Here is a 25,676-nt window from a genome sequence, read left to right on the forward strand (position 1 = left end):
TGACATCTGCCATTTGGAAGTTCCTAGGTCCTATAATTTCAGATATGTAAAATGATTGAGAACTGTGACTGCAAAATATTACTCAGAGGATAAATTTTTGGAAATATCCATATTCCAGATTACAACTGTTTTTGGGTGTAAATTATATGATTTAGTGAGTGTCAAAAATTAATTATCTGCATTACAGTCAAAACATTATGATTGAGATTTAATTATTCTGAGTAATAACTTTTAAGCAGAAGTAGTCGTGAAAATCGGAAGTATTATATTTTGATTTTGCTAATTGGCTACATAAGTTCTTGCTAGCTCTAGCAATATAATTGTTGAAACTTTTGACTTGCGAGCTGCCCCAGCACATCCCTAGGCCATGTTGGTTGTTAACAGAAATGGCACATTTCACTGTATGTTTTGATGTACGTGATAAATAAATCTGAGGCTGAATGTGCAAATTGAGTTGCAAAGTGGTTAGATTGAGGAATTTGAGCATATATCCAAAAGTTCCGATTACTTCATAAATCAAAGTAATAACATCTGAGTGAAATATTACATTCATTTGAACTGGGATTGCTGTTTAATCAGTCTCTATTTTCCCCTGTTATCTCTCTGAAGGAGTTGATTGAAGTGGGTTGAAGTTCTGCCACTCAGCAACAAGTATACACTTTATATTAATGATCTTCCTTTATGTCTGGAGAAGCAGTGCCCCTCACGTGCTTTTATTTCCTTCTCTGGTCTGTTCCAGTCCTATCCTCATTAACCTTCTTGGATTGAGCTGACCCTCCACCAGTGTCAGCTCAATCCAAGCATTTTCCACACAGCCAGTGCCAAGATACCTACCTCACTGTTTCTGTTTGGCTTGCTGGCTGATAACGGCTTCTGCTGCCTCAGTCTCTTAAATTTAGTTTTCGTTGAACCTCCCGTTGACTTTTGTGACCTTCTCAACCTATAATCTGTGTTTCTCTAATTTTATTATGTTGCATATTCCTTGCATATCCATTCGCCCCCACATCAGCCAATTCATCTCCAGCAACTGTCCACCTTTGGCAGTCATGAGCTGCCCAAGCCTTCTGTGTCTCAGAGAGTCACTGCATTGGAGTTTTTTTTCAGATTCTTCTCTGGTTCAATCTTCCCTTTACTTTGCTACAATTCCTATTATCCCTGGTTATACAGCATGTCTTTGGATGCTTTTTTACATGAAATATGCCTTAATGCAAATTGTTATTAGTTGACACTGAACTGTCCCCTTGTCAATGAATTTCTGCAGGAAGCTTCTTTAATTGGAGTGATGGAGGTGGTGTGGGTTGTGGGGAGGATGTGCGGAGTCTGCAAGTTGATATCATCCAGTTGATTTTTCATTCTCGAGTTCAGAGATGGTGAATCCACTTAAGTAGCTTTTAATTCTCTCATTGTTGAGATCTGATAACTCAACATAGATTGTGAATTAAACTAAAAGTCTCTCAGTTTATGTGGCTAAATGGCAAAGGAGGCAGTGCCTTTGGTTACCCTGAACTTAAAAGCACGAGGAGTTATTTTTGAATGCCATTTCATCTCATATCGTGCAACCTCTCAACATCACTTAAAAAAAGAAATTGAATTTGAGCATTCCTTGCATCTGAATGAATTTACCCGTAAACAGAATTGAAGATTGACTTGGAAATTTAATGGCCTGAACTCAGCTGAAATTTCACAGACTGGGGCTTGAATATTTAAAGTCAAATTATTTGGTAACTTACAGCTGCAAGTTCAAGTTTGTTACTTCAGCTTACCATCTTTTGTACGTGAATTTATGTTTTATCATAGCAGATAACTGTCAAAACTAACAACTTGTTCTCATTAACCAAGTGACCTGCTGAAATCACAGTATGCACCAATTAGAACAGAGAGCATAGAATACGCAGCACAGTACAGGCCCTTCGGCCCAGAGTGTTGTGCCGACCTTATAACCTACTATAAGATGATAGAGCGGAGGAAGCGGAAAACAGAAATAAATCTAAGATAGTGAGCAGTAAAGATGTCAGGAAAGACAGGCAGGTGATGGGGAAAATTTGTAGCCATTAGGATGAGTTGCAGTGCAATCAAAGCAAAAAGTACCAAATACTGGTCTTAAGGTGTTATACTTAAATGCACGCAGCATAAGGAATAAGGTGGATGTTCTTGTCATACAGCTACAGATTGGCAGGTATGATATTGTGGCTATCACTGAGACATGGCTAAAGGATGCATGTCTCTGGGAGCTGAACGTCCAAGGATACACGGTGTATCAGAAGGATAGGAAGGTAGGCAGACGAGGGAGGCGAGGCTTTATTGGTAAGAAATGATATCAAATTATTAGAAAGAGGTGACATAGGATCGGAAGGCGCAGAATCTTTATGGGTTGAGCTAAGAAATCGCAGAGGTAAAAGGACCCTGATGACCTCCAAACAGCTGCAGTGATGTGGACTACAAATTACAACAGGCAATAGAAAAGGCTTGTCAGAAGGGCAGTGTTATGATAATTGTGGGGGATTTTAACATGCGAGTGGATTGGGAAAATCAGGTTGGCACTGGATCTCAAGAGAGAGAATTTGTACGATGTCTGCGAGATGGCTTTTTAGAACAGCTTGTTGTTGAGCCCACTAGGGGATCAGCTGTACTGGATTGGATATTGTGTAATGAACCGGAGGTGATTAGAGAGATTGAGGTGAAGGAACCCTTAGGAGGCAGTGATCATAACATGTTTGAGTTCACTGTGAAATTTGAAAAAGAGAAGCCGAAATCTGATGTGTCAGTATTTCAGTGGAGTAAAGGAAATTATAGTGGCATGAGAGGAGAACTGGCCAAAGTTGACTGGAAAGGGACACAGGCGGGAAGGACGGCAGAGCAGCAGTGGCTGGAGTTTATGCGAGAAGTGAGGAAGGTGCAAGACAGGTATATTTCAACAAAGAAGAAATTTTCGAATGGAAAAAGGCTGCAACCGTGGCTGACAAGAGAAGTCAAAGCCAAAGTTAAAACAAAGGAGAGGGCATACAAGGAAGCAAAAATTAGTGGGAAGACAGAGGATTGGGAAGTTTTTAAAAGGTTACAAAAGGAAACTAAGAAGGTCATTAAGAGAGAAAAGATGAACTATGAAAGGAAGCTAGCAAATAATATCAAAGAGGATACTAAAAGCTTTTTCAAGTATATAAAGAGTTGTTCGTCCATCGTTGACGTTGATGAGGACCTCGACACCATTATGATGGTGTCGAGACTAGCGCGTGATTTGGATTTAAGTGAGGGAGAGTTGCGCAGCGTCAGCCTCACTCTCTCTTCCCAATTCCCAAATGGATCCAGTGGCAAGACAGAGTCTAGACGGCTGGAGATGGGACTAGGCGCAGTGGATGACCAGGACGTCTTCTGTGTCTTGTCCTGCTCTACACATTCCACCGACACTTGCAGAGACCGCCTTCGTGACCGTTGGACTTTCCATAGGTCTCGTCTGCTCAATCCACCGGAGTCTGTCTTCACATGCTGGGATAGACAACTCCCTATCTCACCGAGGGTTTGAGACCCGTCGGCTACCCTCACCTGGTTTAGTCGGCCTGTCGAAGCCGTTGCCCGGGGTGTGGCCGCTGTCTCATGCAAACAGCTATGGGGAGCCACAGGTGAGAGCTGAGGGCCAGGTGGGGACCAAAGGTGGACTAACCGCCCTGAAAAGGACGCGACATGTTCCTCCACCAGAGGTGCTACCCCTCCCTGACACCCCATACACCACATCCCTAGAGGAGTAGAATATAGGAGCAGGGATGTGATGTTGAGGCTCTATAAGGCGCTGTATAAAGAGTAAAAGACAGGTGAGAGTAGTTATAGGACCGATTGAAAATAATGCTGGAGAAATTGTAATGGGAGATAAGGAGATAGCGGAGGAACTGAACGAGTATTTTGCAACAGTCTTCACTGAGGAAGACATCAGCAGTATACCGGACACTCAAGGGTGGCAGGGAAGAGAAGTGTGCACAGTCACAATTACGACAGAGAAAGTACTCAGGATGCTGAATAGTCTAAAGGTAGATAAATCTCCTGGACCAGATGGAATGCACCCTTGTGTTCTGAAGGAAGTAGCTGTGGAGATTGCGGAGGCATTAGCGATGATCTTTCAAAAGTCGATAGATTCTGGCATGGTTCCGGAAGACTGGAAGATTGCAAATGTCACTCTGCTATTTAAGAAGGGGGCAAGGAAGCAAAAAGGAAATTATAGACCTGTTAGCTTGACATCGGTGGTTGGGAAGTTGTTGGAGTCGATTGTCAAGGATGAGGTTACGGAGTACCTGGAGGCATATAACAAGACAGGCAGAACTCAGCATGGTTTCCTTAAAGGAAAATCCTGCCTGACAAACCTATTACAATTTTTTGAGGAAATTACAGGTAGACTAGACAAGGGAGATGCAGTGGATTTTGTATATTTAGATTTTCAGAAGGCCTTTGACAAGGTGCCACACATGAGGCTGCTTAACAAGATAAGAGCCCATGGAATTATGGGAAAGTTACATACGTGGATAGATCATTGGCTGATTGGCAGGAAGCAGAGAGCGGGAATAAAGGGATCCTATTCTGGTTGGCTGCCGGTTACCAGTGGTGTTCCACAGGGGTCCGCCTTGGGGCCGCTTCTTTTTACGTTATACATCAACGATTTAGATTATGGAATAGATGGCTTTGTGGCTAAGTTTGCTGATGATATGAAGATAGGTGGAGGGGCTGGTAGTGCTGAGCAAACAGAGTCTGCAGAGAGACTTGGATAGATTGGAAGAATGGGCAAAGAAGTGGCAAATGAAATACAATGTTGGAAAGTGTATGGTTATGCACTTTGGCAGGAGAAATATACGGGCAATCTATTATTTAAATGGGGAGAAAATTCAAAGTTCTGAGATGCAACGGGACTTGGGAGTCCTCGTGCAGGATACCCTTAAGGTTAACTTCCAGGTTGAGTCAATGGTGAAGAAAGCGAATGCAATGTTGGCATTCATTTCTAGAGGAGTAGAATATAGGAGCAGGAATGTGATGTTGAGGCTCTATAAGGCGCTGGTAAGACCTCACTTGGAGTACTGTGGGCAGTTTTGGTCTCCTTATTTAAGAAGGGATGTGCTGACGTTGGAGAGGGTACAGAGAAGATTCACTAGAATGATTCCGGGAATGAGAGGGGTAACATATGAGGAACGTTTGTCTGCTCTTGGACTGTATTCCTTGGAGTTTAGAAGAATGAGGGGAGACCTCATAGAAACATTTCGAATGTTGAAAGGCATGGATAGAGTGGATGTTGCAAAGTTGTTTCCCATGATGGGGGAGTCTAGTACGGGAGGGCATGACTTAAGGATTGAAGGGCGCCCATTCAGAACAGAGATGCGAAGAAATTTTTTTAGCCAGAGGGTGGTAAATCTACGGAAATTGTTGCCATGGGCGGCAGTGGAGGCCAAGTCATTGGGTGTATTTAAGGTAGAGATTAATAGGTATCTGAGTAGCCAGGGCATCAAAGGTTATGGTGAGAAGGTGGAGGAGTGGAACTAAATGGGAGAATGGATCAGCTCATGATAAAATGGCGGCGCAGACTCGATGGGCCGGATGGCTGACTTCTGCTCCTTTGTCTTATGGGTATAAGATCAATCTAATGATATGCCTCCCACATAGCCAATCATTTTTTTAAATCATCCATGTGTGTATCTAAGAGTTTCTTAAATGTCCCTAATGTCCTCTACCACCACCCCTGGTAAGGCATTCCATGCACTCATCATTCTCTGTAAAATGCCTGTCTCTGATATGCCCTCTATATTTTCCTCGAACCAACTTAAAATTATGCCCCTCATAATAGCCATTTCTGCCCTGGGAAGAAGTCTCTGGCTATCCATTCGTTCTATATCTCTTTTCATCTTGAACATCTCTATAAAGTTACCTTTTATCCTCCTTTATTCAAAAGAAAAAGAGCCCTGGCTCACTCAACGTATCCTCATAAGACATGCTCTCTAATCCAGGAAGCATCAAGGCAAATCTCCTCTGCTCCGATTAGAAAGTGATGTATAATAGTATACTCATCAGTCATCCAGTTGTACAGAGGACTGAGGAACTGCTATGTAGATTGTTGTGTATTTAATATTTTAGTAATCTGGTATATATTAGTTGATTATGAATTCTTGTTTGCTTAAATAATTAATTATGGGTTATATGTAAAAATACATTACAGTATTTGCATATAGCATCATGCTGCCACATGATATGTATGTGCCTTGCTAAAGTAAAGACAAAGTCAGTCCTGTATTCCTGGACTCTCACATCTTCCTTTGAATTAGTTTAATGTTTTAAAGTTACATCACATAACAGAGATGTAGATGTAGATGTACAGTAGATGTACTGATAAATAAATTGGTACCTAAAACCTAATTTACACCGTGCTAACAGAGATGAAGAGCAGGTGTGAATTGACATTGATTGACGAATGAAGATACTATCATCTAAAACAGATTCATAGGGAATTAAGATGCAAATGATATTGCAACAATTGCATTGCCACCAAGTAATTTAATCATCATGAGGGCCTGATGGATCATAGCAAAGCTGTGTTAAATCCTGGAGAAGTATCAAATCACTTACACCACAAGGAGTGCATATCCACTTGGTGACAGGATTAACGCTGATTTAAATGATGTTCAGGAAGCCCTGCAGATTTGTTTTTGATGTAGACGTATGACACTAGAGTAAGTATGGCACAGCACTATAGGGAATGCAGCTGCAATGTAAATATAGCAACAAAAATTCTAAGCTACATAATATGGCAGATATTAAACTCAATCAATTAAACTCCCAAAGCTCCATATTGCATATATACAGTGGATCCCAGTTAATTGGGCCATCAGTTAATCGGGGCAGCTGCTTATTTGGACAAATCTTAAAGAACAAAAGCAAATTTAGAAAATAGTCAGGACTCCCTTCATTTATTTGGGACACTAGGCCACTTAATTTGACAAGAGACTCTTGCCAAAGTTTCTAACTAGTGTCAGTTACATGCATTTGTGTGACCATTAAACACTACATGAGCAAACAGTTTTTAAATATTCTTTGTTGTTTACATAATGCAATGTGGGTTATATATAAAAGTACGTGAATGTCATGCATCCTCGTGCCATCAAATCATATGTGTGCATCTCACTTAAAGTAAAAATGAAATTAGGACACCTATTCCCTATTCCATGTTTTTTTAAATTTTGATTAGTTTTCTGCTTTGGAGTTACAAAACATAAGATGGCAACAAGGTATTTTTAAAATGAACCTAAGACACCTAGCTACCTGGTGAAGTGCAGCAAGACATTTGAGTTTTAAAAAAACACAGTGAGATGTTTAAGTTAAAACAAAAGCAGTTCAGCACGTGTTTCTTCCGAAGGAAGAAAGAGAACAGTCAAGTTAAAAAAACTACAGCAAATGGACAAATTCATGGGTTCATAAAAGTGAGTAATAAATAATAATTATTTAAAATAAAAATGCGGAAATGCTGGCTACATCAGAAAGATGGATGCATTCAGTTGCATAAAGGATAACTGGATATTGTATACTGAGCAAATTGAGCAGTATTTTATATTAAATGGAATAGTCCATGAGAAGCAAGGGCTAGTTTTGCTGAGTGCATTGGATTTAAAGGCATGCAGTTTGCTTTGAGGTTTAACTGCTCCAGCCAAAATGAGCCTTGCTGATATCCTGAAAGTAATGTAGGAACATTTCGAAACAAAACTATTGATGATTGCATAACACTTTAGGTTTCATAAGCGGAATCAAAAGAAAGGAGAGTCCATTTCAGCATATGTGGCTGATCTGAAGGAATTGTCTGAGCATTGTCTCTACAATATTGGGATTAATTATTCACTGAGAGATTTTTAGTCTGTGGAATCTCACAAGGAAGCATTGAAAAACAGCTAACTAAAGCACAACTTACATTTAAAAGAGCAGTTGAAATAGCTATATCAATAGAAACAGCAGACCGAAATGCAATTGAATTGCAATCAGGAATGTAAGTGAGCGTGTTTAGACTACAACATCTAAACAGAAACCAGCCTGGCCAAACAAATTGTGTTCATGTTGCAGCAGAGGCACACATACACCAGACCAATGCATCTTACAGAAAATGCAACAATATAGGACACATACAAAGGGCATGTCAGGTAGACAAAATAAGTGGACTGAATAGGGAAGAGAAAAAGACAAAAAAATCAAGTTACAGTTTCAAAAAAAAATCATTAATCTGCATGCTGTTGATGAGAAATTGGTTAAGGATGAGAGTGACACAAGACTGAGTAGCCTTGAGATTTACAATGTGAACGCAAACATGTGACAAGTAGCATGGCTTACACCAGAAGTTAACAACAAATTAATTAAAATGGAATTGGAACTGGCTTGGTTGTTTCAGTCATTCCACAAAATGAGTTTGAATGGCATTTCAAAGATAGTGAACTGAAGCCTGCAGATATCCAACTAAGAGCTTATATTGGAGAAAAGATAACTCCCGTGGTAATGACATTCATAAAAGTGAAATGCAACAACTAACAAGCCACATTTTGCTTCTGTGTGGTATAAACAGGAGGGCCAGCAATATGGGTGCATGATTGGCTGAGTCATTTACAACTTGGTTGGAGATCCATCCACAACTTACATGTCACATCCCCTGTAATAGAGTCATATGAAAGCAAGTTAAGAAAAGCAGTGGATGATTCCACAGCAGTGTTCAAGGATGGCATGGAAAATCTCACATGTATCAAGGGCAAAGTAGAGTTGAATGAAAATGCTACACTCAAGTTTGACAAAGTCCGTCTGGTTCCCTATACCATCCGTGATAAAACAGCCAGTGAGCTAGATCACATGGAGGCTGAAGGAATTCTTTCGAAGGTTGAGTGGAGCACAAGAAGAATGGGTCCGTCAGGATCTATGGTGATTTTAAGTTTACCATCAACCCAGTACCGAAATTTTGTCAGTACCCTCTTCCCAGGATAGACTTTGCCAACCTTTCTGGAGGAAAACACTTCTACAAAGTGGACTTAGCTGAGGCCTATCTATCAATGAAGATGGAAGAAGAGCCCACAGTGATTCTCACCATAAACACTCATGAAGGGCTTTATCACAAAGTAGACTTATTTTTGGAGTAGCATCTGTACCTGCACTCTAGCAGAAAGCCATGGACCAAGTGTTGCAAGGCTACTCAGGCACTCAGTGTTACCTCGATGACAAGGAACATCTCCAAAATCTCAAGACAGTGTTAAAAAGATTAGAAGATTATGGCTGAGAGCACAACACAACAAATGTGATGCACAAGGATTACACAAGTGTGCTGAGAAAATTTAAGCAGTGGTGGATGTACCAAGGTCAAAGGATGCGTCAGAGTTTTGGTACTTTTTAGGATTTGTCAATTACTATAACAGGTTCCTGCCAAACCTGGCTACTGTGCCCCACCCCTTGAACTCATTACTACAGATCAGGAAGAAATGGCAATGAACAAAGCAGTGTGAGTTGGCTTTCCAAACGGTAAAGGAAATGGTGACGTCAGACACTGTAGTCATACACATAATTGTCCATATTGCCTGGTGAAACTTGCCTCTGCTTGGTGCAGTCATGTCACATGTTATGAATGGTGAAAGTGATCACCCCATAACCTTTGCATCGCATTCCCTTTCCGCTGCAGAGAAAAAATATGCACAAATTGACAGAGAGGCTTTGGGTGTAAGACGTTTCAGCTGCTACTTGTATGGGAGAGAGTTAATCTTCATTAATGATCAGCAACTACTAGTGTCCATTTGCAATCCAGAGAAGGGTGTTCCACAAACTGCAGCAGCATAAATGCAGAGATGGGCTCGGAATACAATTACACGATGGGATTCAAGAAATGCTGATGGAGCATATTGGAGAAAAGGGAAGAAAGGTGTCTAGTGCTATCAGGACCGCTTCCTGCAGGCCCAGAGTCAACTCCTACAACCACCACGGAGGGGGACCCAGAACCTGAGATTGTTTCACAGCCACAAGTCTCACCTGCCAAGCAGAGTGACCCCCACCTTGTCTGGAAAGCCGTTATCTCACAAGAGTAAGAAATCCTCCACGGTGATTAAACCTTTAGGTCTGAATGGGACAATTTAAAAAATTTACTATGCTGTGGATGTCCATAATATACAGTATATTGTGTATATACTTGAGATGCACTCTATATTGAGTTGGAGTTTGTAGGTAAGCAGGGAGGAGTGTTGTGTATTTAATATTTCAGTAATATTTGAGTGATCTTGTATATATGTTGGTTGATTAAGCATTCTTTTTACTTTAAATAGTTCATTATCATAATATGTACAAAACACATGAATGACTTATGTCTTCATGCCACCATGTCATGTGCATGTTTCGCTTAAAGAAAACACAAAACTATGACACATTCCTGACCCTGTTTTTTTTTTAATTTCGATGAGTTTTATGCTTTGGAGTTATAAAACGTAACAGAAAACATTGCATGAAGGCAGTCCATTATCTGCAAAGGTGTCTGTGCTGATTTTTTTTCATTTACAGCCAATCAAAAAAACATGTCCGAGTACCATGCATGAATTCCTGTGTTGATAACAATTAGGAATTGGTGCTTTATACTGCTGTAAATAGTATTTTTAGTGTACTAACTTGTTCTGCATTTTGTTTAAATACATAATTTGTTACTCAGTTAAGTGGTAGTTTAAACAACACACACAACATGCTGGTAGAACACAGCAGGCCAGGCAGCATCTCTAGAAAGAGGTACAGTCGACGTTTCGGGCCAAGACCCTTCGTCAGGACTAATTGAAAGAAGAGATAGTAAGAGATTTGAAAGAGGGAGGGTGAGGGGGAGATCCGAAATGATAGGAGAAGACAGGAGGGGGAGGGATGAAGCTAAGAGTGAGGAAGTTGATTGGCTAAAGGGAAACAAAGCTGGAGACACGGGAGAAAGAAAGGGGGAGGGGAGCACCAGAGGAAGATGGAGAGCAGGGAAGGAGTGATTGTGAGAAGGAAAGAGGGAGAGAAAAAAAAGGGGGGGAATAATAAATGAATAAATAAATAAAATAGGGAATGGGTTAAGAAGGGGAGGAGGGACATTAGTGGAAGTTAGGGAAATCAATGTTCTTGCCATCAGGTTGGAGGCTATCCAGACGGAATATAAGGTGTTGTTCCTCCAACCTGAGTGTGGCCTCATCTCGACAGTAGAGGAGACCATGAATTGACATATCAGAATGGGAATGGGACGTGGAATTAAAATGTGTAGCCACTGGGAGATCCTGCTTCCTCTGGTGGACAGAGCGTAGGTGTTTGGTGAAACGGTCTTCCAGTCTGCATCGGGTCTCACCAATATATAGAAGGCCGCATCGGGAGCACCGGACACAGTATATCACCCCAGCCGACTCACAGGTGAAGTGTTGCCTCACCTGGAAGGACTGTCTGGGGCCCTGAGTGGTAGTGAGGGAGGAAGTGTAAGGGCATGTGTAGCACTTGTTCTGCTTACAAGGATAAGTGCTGGGAGGGAGATCGTTGGGGAGGGTTGGCGGGGGGGGTGATGAATGGACAAGGGAGTCGCGTAGGGAGCGATCCCTGTGGAAAGCGGGGGGGGTGGGGGGAGAGGGAAAGATGTGCATGGTGGTGGGACACTGTTGGAGGTGGCAGTAGTTACGGAGAATTATATGTTGGACCCGGAGGCTGGTGGGGTGGTAGGTGAGGACAAAGGGAACCCTATTCCTAGTGAGGTGGTGGGAAGATGGGGTGAGAGCAGATGTGCATGAAATGGGAGGGATGCATTTGAGGGCAGAGTTGATGGTGGAGGAAGGGAAGCCCCTTTCTCAAAAATGGTATTTCTTTAAAATGGTAGTTTGTCTAGTTCATATGCTTTTAACTATTTCCATAAAATTTCAGCTAATTGGAGCAGCCACTTAATTGGGCCAAAATGCACTGGTCCCAATGTGTCCCAACTAACCAGCATCTGCTGTACTGTTTTTTAAGTAAAGCTTTACCTAAAGAGTTAAAATACTAGTATCAAAATGTTGTGAACAGTGATTGGGCTGCTGGAAGAACTGGGCTTAGGCAATGTCTGTCTTCCTGCTTTCTCCCAGCCACCTACCATCTGCAGTGCCAAAGGAAAGTTGAGATAAAAATCCCACTGAGACTCCACACTGCATAGCAAATGAGCCTGATGAGGTTCAAACTACATCAGAGTCAGATGACATGGCACAGGAATGCTATGTTCAACTGTTTGTGAAGTTTTCAGTCATTTGCAGGCAGATGAAAGGTGGGCTATTTAAGGGGAATTTGAGGGGGAATTTCTTCACTCAGAGGATGGTGCGGATGTTAATCAGGCTGCCTGTGGAAGTGGGAGACGTGGGCTCAAATTTAACATTTGCAAGAAGTTTGGATCAGTACATAGATATGGGGTATGGAGGGTTATAGTCCAGGTTGAGGCAGATGGGAACCAGGCAGGCACAGACTTTTTGGTCCGAAGGGCCTGTTTCTGTGCTGTAGTATCTATAGCCCCATAACTCTGGATTTCCACTGCAGCATCAAGTAATAGTTTAGTTCCTTTTGGTCATTTTGTAATGAAGTTTATCTTTCCATTTAAAAATATATTTGGAATTATGTGAACGTTAGGAAAAATATCTGATGAAAATCATCTTGAGTAGCATCTTCTGTCTAATGCCTTCTATAATATTGATCATTATATTTTAGTATTAACAACACCTAAGTAGTTAAGTTTCAATGTTGTTATAATTCATATGAATTTTTCACAAATATAGAAAGAACTCAGATTCTCATAAGTTGAAAACTGGCAAAAGAAAATCCAGCATAGCTCCCATTAAGTTATATAGCCCAAGAATAATGTATAATAACAACAATAATAATAGTTAGTATATTGTATGACATATTCAACTGATAGTTCAGTTTCCTGCCACTGTTTAAGGAGCTTGTATGTTTTCCTTGTGACCATGTGATTTTCCTCTGGGTGTTCCAGTTTCCTCCCACACTCCAAAGATGTACTGGTTAGTAGGTTAATTGGTCACTGTAAACTGTCCCATGATTAGGCTGGGGTTAAACAGGGAGATTACTGGGTGGTGTGGCTCAAAAGGCTGGAATAGTCCATTCCACACTGTATCTCAACAAATAAATAAATAAATAAATCTGCACTGAAACTTTATTTAGTATTAAGGTTCTGTCGAAGGGTTTCGGCCTGAAACGTTGACTGTATCCTTGTTTCCAGAGATGCTGCTGGGCCTGCTGAGTTCCTCCAGCATTTTGTATGTGTTCCTTGGATTTCCAGCACCTCTGCATCTTCTCTTGTCTGCATTAAACCTTTGTGTGTTAGAACTTTGTAGAGTGTATGTCGCGAATGTCTCCATGTTTCTCACCTAGTGTATTTATCCTCTGCCACTTCTTTGGCAATCCACTCAATTTGTTCAAGTGCTTTGGAATTCAATCATTCTAACTTTGTTTGTCGCATGATCAGTAAATGTAATTATAATTAAAAATAATCAATATTTTAAGATGGAAGTTTCTCCACATAAATGTACCACTCGCTTGAATTTTGAAACAAAATGAACGGTGTTAACACAACAGCGTGAAGTTCCATGCTGTATTTCACCTTAAACCAGCTTTGCACTTTTCTAAATAAGATGCAGATGTCCTAGGTTGCACATTATGCAGTGAGCAAGGTTTCCAGTCCCCGCAAGGTTCCTCAGCTCTTCTTGAGTATGTCCAGAATTTCTGGCATGTTTACCACCTGTGTTACAGTGTTTGATCAAGAGAACTCCTGAAAATTTCTGGCAGGGTCATTTTATGTGGAAGTGCGAACTTAATGTGCGTCTTTCAGCAGTGAGCACATCACAGAGCAACTTTGTTCCGCAGTTTGGAGTAGCAAGCGTGAAATTGATGTTGTTAACCTCCCATCAACTGGGATCCCCATTTTAAGTAACTTTATAATATTAAGTCATACATTTTTCAGAGAGGCACAAGCTATACTGAAATTATATCTAGAAAGTTTCCCTGAATATTGATTTATGTTATAACTCTTAATACATGGAATGCCTGCTGGTCATTTGCAAGATATTGTACACAGTCATCTCATGCTCACACATCCCATTATTTATTTATTATTTATATATTGCTGTCTGTTGTATGAAATAATGCAGGCAGCAGAGGGTGGGGTCTTTAACTTTCTGTTTCCTATTAGTGCTTCAACCTTCTGATTTTGACTTTTGTTCTACAAGACTTTTTTTTGCTACAAAAGCTTGAATTTTGCACAGCAATAATCAAAACGATTTCAACATTCAGTATCATTATGAACAGCAAAACCGATAGCAGGATCAGCTGGATTTCTGGCCTGCCGGAAGTCGGCAACTGCCCATTATGAATTTTGCTGCAATCCAGTGCTAAGCAACGAAATGGAACTTTAGGATTTTGCCCAATACAATTTCAGAATCAGGTTTATTATCACCGGCATGTGTCATGAAATTTATTAACTTAGCAGCAGCAGTTCAATGCAATACATAATATAGCAAGAATAAATAAATAAATTACTGTAGATATATATATATAGAATAGTTTAAAATAGTGCAAAAACGGAAGTAATATATATTAAATATAAAGTGACATAGTGTTAATGAGTTCAATGTCCATTTAGAAATTGTATGACAGTGGGGAAGAAGCTGTTCCTGTAGTGCTAACTCTGTGCCTTCTATCTGACCACGCTCCTTGAAGTTGTCTTGAGTACTAGGAAGGGTAGTACCCAAGATGGAGCTGACTAATTTTACAACCTTCTGTAGCTTCTTTCGGTCCTTTGCAGTCGCCCCACCCCCACCCCCGCCCCCATACAAGGCAGTGATGCAGCCTGTCAGAATGCTCCCTACGGTACCTCTATAGAAGTGTTCATTAGAATGAGGAGGTACTCTTTAGAACGTAGAAGGCTTTACTTCTGGGGAGCCTTGGGAACCGCGATCTTGCACAACACAGCCCGATGGATATGTTTAAATATTCCCGCTTCAGCAAGATACAGCTGAGTATCACAACTACAAGATATGTACTTACTAGAAATTTTTATGCCCAGTTTTAGGAAGCACCATGTGTATTCTGCTTTGACTTGAATGGAATTGCGGAGAGAGATTCAGTAATAATTTTCAATTTTGTAAGATTATTAGATGACATATTAGTTTAAAATGCTCTTTTAAATCCTGCCATTTTTAATGTATTTCCAATGACTTATTAACTAGCTTCAACATGGACCATGGAACAGTACAGCACAATGTCTTAGCGACCTTTTAACCTACTTCGAGATCAATCTAACAGTTGCCTCAATTTTTCTTTAATCCATGTGCCTATCTAAGGGTCTCTTAAATGTGTCTAATATATCTGCCTCCTGCATGCACCACCACTCTCTGTGTACAAAAAAAGATACTTCTAGCATCCCCTACAATACTTTATTCCAATCATCTTAAAATTATCCTCTCTCATGTTACCCATTTCCACCCTGGGGATAACGGTTCTAGCTGTCCACTCTATCAATGCTTCTTATCATCTTACACCACTATCGTCACCTCTCGAAAAAGTAAAACCCTAGCTCTTTCAAACTTTTCTCTTGACCCATGCTGTCCAATCCCAGCAGCATCCTGGTAAATCTCCTCTGCACCCTCTCTAATTCTTCCTATGAGTTGACCAGAACCGAACATAATACTCCAAGTGTGGTCTAAACAAGGCTTTATAGAGCTGCAACATGGCTCTTAAACTCAATCCCCCAACAAATGAAGGCCAGGACAGTATACTCCTTCTTAACCCCAAGATCCCTCTGTTCCCTCACACTGCTAAGAATCTTGTACTCTGCTTTCAAGTTTGACTTTCCAAAGTATATTACTTGACACTTTCTGGATTGAACTCCATCCTGTTAATGTCCTGTTGTAACCTACGACAACCTTCTACACTATCCACAACATCAACCTTCATGTCATCTTCAAATTTACTAACTTACCCATCCACTCCTGCATCCAAGTCATTTATAAAAATCCTGAAGAGCAGTGGTCACAGTACAGATCCTTGCAGAATACCACTGGCCATCAGCCTCCAGATAGGATGTACTCCATATACTACCACCGCTGTCTTCTGTGGGCCAGCCAATTCTGAATCCATGCAGACAATTTTCCCTGTATACCATGTCCCCTGAATTCCTGTATGGACCTACCATGGGGAACCTTGTCAGACTGAAATCCATGTATACCACATCCACTGCTCTACCTTCTTCAATTTGTTTCGTCACTTGCTCGTAGAATTCAATCAGACTCATGAGGCACGGCCGGCCCCTCACAAAGCCATGCTGACTAACCCCAATCAGCCTGTGCTCCACTAATCCACTAAACACTGTAAGTCTTGTTTCTAAGAATTCTCACTGATAGTTTGGCCACCACTGGTGTAAAACTCGCTGGTCTATAATTTCCAGGAATATTGCTATATTACCTTTCTTGAACAAAGGAACAACATTTGCCACCCTCCAATCTTCTGGTACCCATGGCCCTTGGCCAGTGAGCATGCAAGGACCATTGCCAAAGGTGAAGCAATCTCTTCTCTCACTTCCCGTAGTAACCTGGGGTATATCCCTTCTGGCCCCGGGAAGTTATCTATCTTAATGTTCTTCAAAAGTTAAAAAAGACAATTTTTTTAACATCAATGTGTTCCAGCAGATCAGACTATTGTATGCTTCTACGCTTCATGAGGGCTCTTGGCCCGAAATGTCGACCATGAGATGCTGGACCTGCTGAGTTCCTCCAGAGTGCGTGTCACTCTGTATTTCTAGCGTCTGCAGAATCTCTTGTATTTCTAATAAACACGTCAATGTTTGGGCCTCCAAACTGATGTGAAATTCATCAACATCCAGCAACAAAATTATGTGCTGAATGAGTGAAGCATTTTGACAGAGCTGCTCCTCGAGGGTTGCTATGGCATCATAAAGTGAAAGCGAGGCTTTTTAAAATATTTAACCAGAGCCTTCCACAGGTAGAGTTCTTGTTAAATGTTCTCTGAGTGTTTTATTTACACCCACCATATTTTACACAACAATAATTGTGATAAAAAGCTTATAACTGGATAAGCAAGTTGTTATGCTAGTTATAATGACAATGTGGATGTTGCATGAAATAAATGGTTTGTCTCCCATTCTGCACTTTTTTATGCTATTATTCAGCTTACAGTCAGCAGGAATAAGTTTTACTTTGGCCAGTCGTGTGAGTTAGGTGTATGATTGTGGAAATAAAATCCGGGGAAAGCTATATTAGGCAGCTGAATCAGTATCATACAATTTACACATCCATTCAAATCCAAGGATAGTTTCCCTATTGTCAGACAGCGGAGTGGATCAAGGTTCATTACAAGGTACATTTCTGGCTAAATATAACATATTTGAGATACCAACAACACTTTCCGGTGATCTGATATTGATTTAAGTTCTTGATACGTTATTCCAAATTTCACAGTCGTAAGTCAGCAAAACTTTTAGTGTTTACTGAAGTCACTTCGTAAAGGCATATAATGATTTCTCTATCCACGTTTGTGCAATTTTAAGAGGAAATCCTGAATTTGCAGTTGGTGATACACTTCTCTTCCACTAGGTGCACTGTTGCAATTTTCATCTTGGCAAATGGACATAATCATTATCTTCTAATATGTCATTCTCTACTGAATATGATAACTGTTGTTGAATGAGGTGGAGCTGAATTCTTTAAGATATTATGACAATTTTTGCTGACTAATCTTTCTGGCACTGGAACACTGACTAGCTCTGTGTGACACCATTCATGCTATTTCATTTTTAAAGTTTCCATAGATTTTGAATTATTTTATTTGTTTGTGAAATGTTAATTTGGATCATAATCTGTTATACATGCCTCATATATGATAGATACTTTATGGCTTCTTCTTAATATCAGCAATCTGCTGACTAAGTTAAATAACGTGAGTGTTTAGTATTTCCTATTTCGGTAATTCTACAATTTGATTGGATATTACAAATTCTCAATGCTTGGTGCCCAATTGCAAATCGATTAAGGACACTTTCACAGTGCATACAATGTCAATTGGGAGTGCTGTTCCTTCTTTGCTGACTTAAAATCCAGACACATCGCTGAATCTCCCATCTCTTTAATATCCATATTTTTCAGTTGAATTTTTATTGATAATGCTTCATACTTTGTCAGAATATTTCCAAATAATTTTAGATCTGTAAATTGTATGCAGTGTATGCAGAGATTAAAAGCAGAGAACTTGGTCTATGGCCAGTAAAGACATGTTTCTAATGTTGGAAACGGTATTCTGTAAATATTAACAGTCTGATAAGAAAAGTCGGTGGCTGCTATTTTAATAGAAGGAATAATCTGCTTTATTTTTGTTTTGGGGAGGGTAAAGGGGGTGAGTGTGAAAAGATAATTGAATGCTAATTCTGCCTGAGGACCAAAAGGTTTTCATTTATTTCAGTACTGGCTATTGATAAATATTTATTGCTATTACTGTTACTGATGACTCATTGCTGTTTCGTGGGGAGCTTCCAGGTGTCATCAGCTTTATAACATTAAATAGAATCTGAGCAGTGTAGGTAGTTTCTATTTTGTGTAATTTTTCCCCCTGAGGTAAATGGAGCTACAGAAATAATACTGAATTTAGTCCTGATATGTGACACAAATGGGCCTTTTCATTTTTTTTTCATTCTATTAATTTATGAACCAGCATGGACTAGCTAATGCCAAAGGTTTTGAATGGAACTGTTGGCATTTAGTTGTCTCAATAACATTAAGCCCAGGGATTCTAGCATGTGCTGATAGATGAGAAGACCCCAGATTTTCTGACACATATGGAGCACTAAATCTGTCAGTTTGCTTTGTAACATAACTCCAACTTACTCAGCTTCCCCAGTATTCATTAGATCTGATGCAGAATCCTGCAGCTCATCAGTCATAACAGGAATTATATGATTGTGGTTTGGAAAACAAAAATGAAGGCAAATTAAATTGATAAATTGGTTTATTATTGTCACATATACTAAGGTACTGTGAAAAAAGTGTCTTGCATACGCCCATACAGTTCAATTCATTAAAGTGATGCATTGAGGTAGGACAAGGCAAAATAATAACAGAATGCAGAATAAAGTGTTATGGTTAGAGAGAAAAGTGCATGCAGGTAGGGAATAAGGTGAAAGGTCACAAGGTAGATTGTGAAGTCAAAGGTCAATCTTATCACACGAGGGAGACATTCACTAGTTATTTAACACCAGGATATCTAACTGCAGTTACATTTGTTTAACAATTGTGCTTTTATTCAATATTTTTAATTTGACTTTTTTAAATTAATAATTTCCATTTTAGTGATTTTAAATTATAAATTTAAATTTTCACATATCAGAGGCATTAAGAAACTCACAAAAAAATTAGTTTTTGGAAGGCTGACCCCGAGCTTTATTGGTCATCAAATATTTATCCTGTGTCCCTAGACCCCCTAACTTTGTTTAGAGCACATTGCTATGAGCACAATAAACTTGGCCAGGGAAATTGACCCAATATTGTACATCCCAACTAATTACAATCATGCAGGATCCTTGAATGACCTTTGCTGTTGTAGGTATTGGGTCATCAAGTTCTAGTTCAATATAATTTTTCCCTCTTTCCTCCATTTACGTCAAACCATTGTTGGGAGTGGAAGTGGGGTAATATGTGCGGTGAGTGAGGAAGATCAGTTTTGCTTCCTACGGTACATACATTCAGTGGCCACTTTGTTAGGTACACCTGTACACCTCGATAATGCAAGTATCCAGCCAGCCAATCACGAGGCAGCAACTCCCTGCGTAGAAGGATGAAGACATGGTCAGGAGGTTCAGTTATTACATAGAACAAACATCAGAATGGGGAAGAAATGTGATCCAAGTGACTTTGACTGTGAATGACCGTTGATGGTGTTTCTCTGCTGATCTCCTGGGATTTTCACTCACAATAGTCTCTGGAGTTTACAGAAAACAAAAGAAAAAAAAATCTCGTGAGTGTCAGTTCTGTGGGTGAAAATGCCTAGTTAATGAGAGAGGTCAGAGGAGAATGGCCAGACTGGTTCAAGCTGACAGGAAAGTGACAGTAACTCAAATAACTACACATTACAACAGTAGTGTGCAGAAGAACATCCCTGAATACACAACACGTTGATCCTTGAAGTGGATGGGCTTTAGCAGCAGACCTGAACATGCACTCAGTGGCCACTTTATTGAATTGAATTGACTTTATTACTTACATCCTTCATATACATTACACCTCCGTTTAAATGTACAATGTGCAATTATAGTAATTTATAATAAATAATATGTCTAACAGGATAGTCACTATAACATAGAAATACAGCTGCGTCAGTATGAATTGATCAGTCTGATGGCCTGGTGGAAGAAGCTGTCCTGGAGCCTATTGGTCCTCGCTTTTCTGCTGCGGTACTGTTTCCCGGATGGTAGCAGCTGGAACAGTTTGTGGTTGGGGTGACTTGGTCCCTAATGATCCTTCGGGCCCTTTTTACACACCTGCCTTTGTAAATGTCCTGAACAGTGAGAAGTGCACATCTACAGATGCGCTGGGCTGTCTGCACCACTCTCTGCAGGGTCCTATGATTGAGAGAAGTACAGTTCCCATACCAGGCAGTGATGCAGTCAATCAGAATGGTCTCAATCATGCCCCTATAGAAAGTTCTTAGAATTTGGGGGGCCATATCAAACTTCTTCAACCATCTGAGGTGAAAGAGGCGCTGTTGTGCTTTTTTCACCACACAGCCGGTATGTACAGACCATGTGAGATCCTCGGTGATGTTTATGCCGAGGAACTTAAAGCTATTCACCTTCTCAAACCCAGATCCATTGATGTCTATAGGGGCTAGCCTGTCTCCATTCTTCCTGTAGTCCACAAACAGCTCCTTTGTTTTTGCGACGTTGAGGGAGAGGTTGTTTTCTTGACACCACTGTGTCAGGGTGATGACTTCCTCTCTGTAGGCTGCCTCATTATTATTTGAGATTAGGCCAATCAGTGTTTTAGTTACAGAAGGTACCTAATAAAGTGGCCACTGAGTGTAAATACTGCACTTAACACTAACTTGCAGGCCACTGATTCATTATTGTTCCTTCAGCCCTTCACAAGTATGTAACTCCCCGTATCCTATAAAGGGCACCTGCTTTACACAATGCTCCACAGTGCTGTCAACCTGAGCAGCAAGAATCCAGCAATGCTCTGGCTGCGTGTGAAGAGGCTTCATATCATGGCTGGTGCTAGGGTTGGCCAGAATGAGTGCTGCCGTTGCTTGTGATCGAACAGGGCCTCAGCTGGTCAGCGCAGTGAATGGTATGGACTGGGAGTACCAGCCCTCTGCGCTGATAAGCTGCCAGATCCGACAGCCTTTCTTGCCAGCTACTGATGATGCAATTCAATCCAAGCCGCTGTCTCCCCTTCTCAATGGCAAAACTGTTCTCCCAGCAAACACCGCTCAGCTTGTCACTATAGGGAATGTTCTGAACTGGGCCGAGTCATGCAGCCAAACAGGAGAGAGGAAGAGCAGCTTTCCTAATGCATCTCCATATGTATGGTGCTATAATGTGCAGATTCCACTTGTGCTCTCTGTCCTGGAAGGCATCCCAAGGGCTAAGCAAGGAGCCAGTGTTTGGCACCAGGACATGCCCAGCAATACAAGTGATTCCCAGCTGGAAGTATTCAATTAGTTTCTGCATTAAATGTATATTTAGTTGATGTTGAGCAATTTTTAAGGATACTTGCTTTCTTGTTAAAATATCACCTTGTACTATGTTTGTAAAAAGCTTTTTAACCACTGGAAATGTGTCTATGGACCAATTCACTTTAAAACTTGTTTTTTGTTCCTAAACTGTTTAGATTAACATGTCATCAAGTTAAAAAGAAGTCACGTTTCTATCAATCTGATAAGACCCTCCAGTACTTGGTGCAGTAGTTAATCCCAGGTTATTACTTGTTTATTTCTTGTTTAACAGCTACATTGCAAACCAACCAAGCCTGTCGGGCATCAACGATCACGACATGGAACCATACATCAGCCTGAGAAATCTGTGAGTATTTCAACAGTGTTAGATTATTGCATTAGAAATCTATTTATCTAGTGAGGTATTACTGTCATGAAATGTAATCTATCTACTTTATTTTTCAGAACTTTGGTTAATTGTGGACTGACATTTATTTCACGAGAAGGATTTCTAAATAATCTTCGGCTTCAGTATATGTAAGTCTTTTACATGCAGTATTCTTTTCTGCCAGCTTTCAATCTGTCTTTCCCAATGCCATATCCATGATAATATTCACTCTGCAAATGAGTAGAGTCTCACAACCACCAAATACCCCGTTTTCTTGCCTAATGGAATGTAATTCATGACCCTTCTAAATCTACTTGATGCTCAGCAGTGATTAATAAATGTCGATCAGAGAGTCTCAATCTTGGTGTAATAGCCCTGCAGGTTTTTTTTTGCAGATTATCTAAACTACTTCACTAGTATTATTATGAAAATTTTCACAAAATTATTGCAATGCAAGGATGGCTGTGCCTTCTTAATCTCATTTGCAGTTCCAGTCAGTATGTTTGAACTCTCGTGCTTTCTCCTCTATTTGGCTCAGTCATTTGAAAAAGGATTTTTCAACTTCACCATGTCAGTTTGGTAAAGGATTCCATTTCCGCGTCAGTCACTCAATAAGTATTAACTCATCACTTCCTATCAGATACTGATTCACTCTCTGCTGTTTTATCAATTTCCAGAAAATACACTTGTTAAAAATTCTCATATCTAATCCTCAGTTTAAATAGCCTGCTGATTCAATTGATTATGCCAAAGGCATAAGGGAAAATAATGGTTTTCCACCAACACTTCTTGCTCTGCATAAAGCTGGCTGTAGTTCACGATCCGTGCTTTCAAACCGGATGAAAAAAAGTCTTTTTTTCTGACGCAAGCAATAAACTACAAACTACTGGGGGAACTCAGCAGGTCGAGCAGCATCTGTGGGGTGAAAGGAACTGTCAATATTTCAGGCTACAGCTTCTATGATCTGCAGTCTCTTGTGTCTCCAGGCTTTTTCTGGTCACACATAATTCTCTAGTGAAAATCACTGTCACAGAAAGAGGCCATTCATTCCGTTTTATCAGTTGGGAAAGAACTTTCCCATAGGTTTCAGATATCGACCATTCTCTAAATGATTATTTTTCTTCCCTCTAATCCAACTACCAATTTCGTTACGTGTGCCCCTGGTCCCTGACCCCTCAGCTGAGATAAGTAGATCCTTTCCATTGACACTGCTTGTCCCTAATAATTTTACATGCTTTTCTACCTTCCAATGAGTTTGCTCCAAAGTAAAGAAAGAAATCCTGGCTTATCCAGTCTTTGTTTACATTTCTAATTTTCCAGTGCTGCAAAATCTTCCTAAGTCTGCCCCAACCTTCTATAGGACTATAACGTAGAAAAGTGGAGACCATAGAACTGAAACACACTACTCAGGTTGTGGCCCTGCTACTTTTACAGTTGCAGTATAACCTCAGAGAGAATGCTTAAAATATTCAACAGATCAGGCAGCATCTAGGCAAATTAATGTTTCAAGTGAATTTTACACAGAATATATCCAATAATCTGCCCTCATTAAAAATCCTTGTCAGCTGCTCAAAGAATTCAATTAAGTCTGTCAGACATGGTATTCCTTCAGCAAATCTATTCAGGTTGCCTCTGGTTACCCTGTGCCTTTATAAACAAAGGTTTATATTGCTCCTTAGTAGATATTATGGTTATTTATTCACCACTGAAGTTAAACCAATCGGCTTTAAATTATACAGCTTAGTCCCTTTCTGCTTTTTAAAGCAACAGTAAAGAGTTCTCAATCTTAAATTCTGTGGTATCGTTATCTAGCCAGAAAGGACTATAAAATTGTGGTTGGAGAACTAGCAATTTCTCCTCTTGCTGCTTGGGATATATTTCAACTGGTTTTGGTGTTCTATCAATTTTCCAAATGATAATCCTCTTACAACGACTTCTTTAATAATGTTTACCCCATCCAATGTTTTAGACTCATTTGTCGTACAGCATGGAGACAGGCTCTTTGGCTCGACTGGTTCATGCTGACCAAGATTCTTGTCTATGCCAGACCTATTTGCCCATATTTAGCCCATATCCCTTTAACTCTTTCCTATCCATGTACCTGTCCAAGTACCTTGTAAATGTTGTTATTTTATCTGCCTCAACCACTTCCTGTGGCAGCTGATTCCATGTAGTGACCATTCTCAGTTTCCTATTATATCTCCCCCCTCACCTTAAATGTAGGCCCTCTGGTTCTTGATTTCCAAACCCTGAGAAACAGGCTGTGTGCATTCATTCTTATTACATCATTTTATATCAAGTTATTTTTCAGAGACAGAGAGAGCTTCGACACATAGTGGTTTTCATTGCCCATAGAGATTTAATAGGTTCCAAATAATCAAAAACTATTGAGTCAGGAGCAGTTGAAATATCCCTCAAAAAGATTACTTGCTCACAAACAAAACCATATTGTGTTATTGAAGTAGTGTGTGTGAACAGACAGCAGGCACCAGAAGGCTTTTAAAGTTTTAATATCGAACTTACAATAGAGCCACAGTGTGCTTCCATTGAAATTTTTAAAATCCTGTTTTAATTACTGAAATCATCTTTGACCACCTAAACTTTAATTCAGATTATTACTGTGTGACATGAAAGGTTCAATGTGGGTCACATCTTGACAGAATTACTCTGATGCACGTGGTGGCATTTTCTTTACTGGCTTTAGTGGTTTCATAATTCGGTTTCTTGGGATTCGAAAAGTTAAAAGCAGTAATTTTGAAATACTTTTCAGGTAGTCGAAGTCAATTTCCGTAATTACCCAAAGGCATGAATTCCAATATCAGGGGAAGGGAAAGAGAGCTGAAGCCCTGTTTGCTTAGGCCCAGTGGGGTGGGGGAGTGTAAAACTTAGACTGAGAACAAAGAAGAGGCTACGCTTCTCATTCTTATGGCTAGTGAGCTCTCAGCCATACAGTCAGGGATGGTGACCCATTCGGTTACCAGCAGGTTTAATGAGTGCACTATTGAGCGAGGAACTGAGCTTGGGGAAGGATAACCCAGTCACTCACTGGGAGTTGTGCCTCATTTAATCATTAGCGTACTGTCCTCCACAAAATGAGTAAATGTGGGGTTCGGCTCATAGTATAGAGGGATAGGGAGAAAGGGAAAATTATTTCTATGTCAGCTATTATGGTAAGATTGCTCTCAACCTCAAGGGAAGATCAGAAAAAGAAATTCTAATCTCTTATCATTTTTACTAAAAATGCTTTTTTTGGGATTTCTGCACAGACAATGATAATTCGAGTACTGGCCCGTTGTGAATGTGGGTGGGCAGGGGAAGACACCAATCTAATACGTATGCATGTAGGTAACTTGGCTTCATGCATCTTAAGTTCCTGTCAGTGTAATAAATTATGTGTCACAGCAATACTCTGTGTAATATCCGCTTAAGTGGCTAATTAGATGCATTTGCTCCTCAGCTTGTGGAGACTGAGATGCCGTTCTCCTATGCAGGAAACTAACTTCTTTTTCCTGGTTTTAACTGTGCGGAAAGATGTGAGTGAGATGAATTAGGTGCAAGGAAGCTTTCA

The 25,676-nt window shown here is 40.3% G+C and overlaps 1 protein-coding gene across 1 annotated transcript in view; it reads left to right on the forward strand.

Annotated features, from left to right (window-relative positions):
- ntrk2a (neurotrophic tyrosine kinase, receptor, type 2a) overlaps positions 1-25,676 on the forward strand; it is a 308,857-nt gene that overhangs the window by 10,295 nt on the left and 272,886 nt on the right. Inside the window, exons 2-3 of the mRNA XM_063068820.1 lie at positions 22,013-22,087; positions 22,186-22,257. Coding sequence (XP_062924890.1) covers positions 22,013-22,087; positions 22,186-22,257 — 147 coding nt within the window. The remainder of the gene's footprint in view (positions 1-22,012; positions 22,088-22,185; positions 22,258-25,676) is intronic.

The sequence above is a fragment of the Mobula hypostoma genome, chromosome 16, assembly GCF_963921235.1.
Source record: "Mobula hypostoma chromosome 16, sMobHyp1.1, whole genome shotgun sequence".
NCBI classification, from domain to species: domain Eukaryota; kingdom Metazoa; phylum Chordata; class Chondrichthyes; order Myliobatiformes; family Myliobatidae; genus Mobula; species Mobula hypostoma.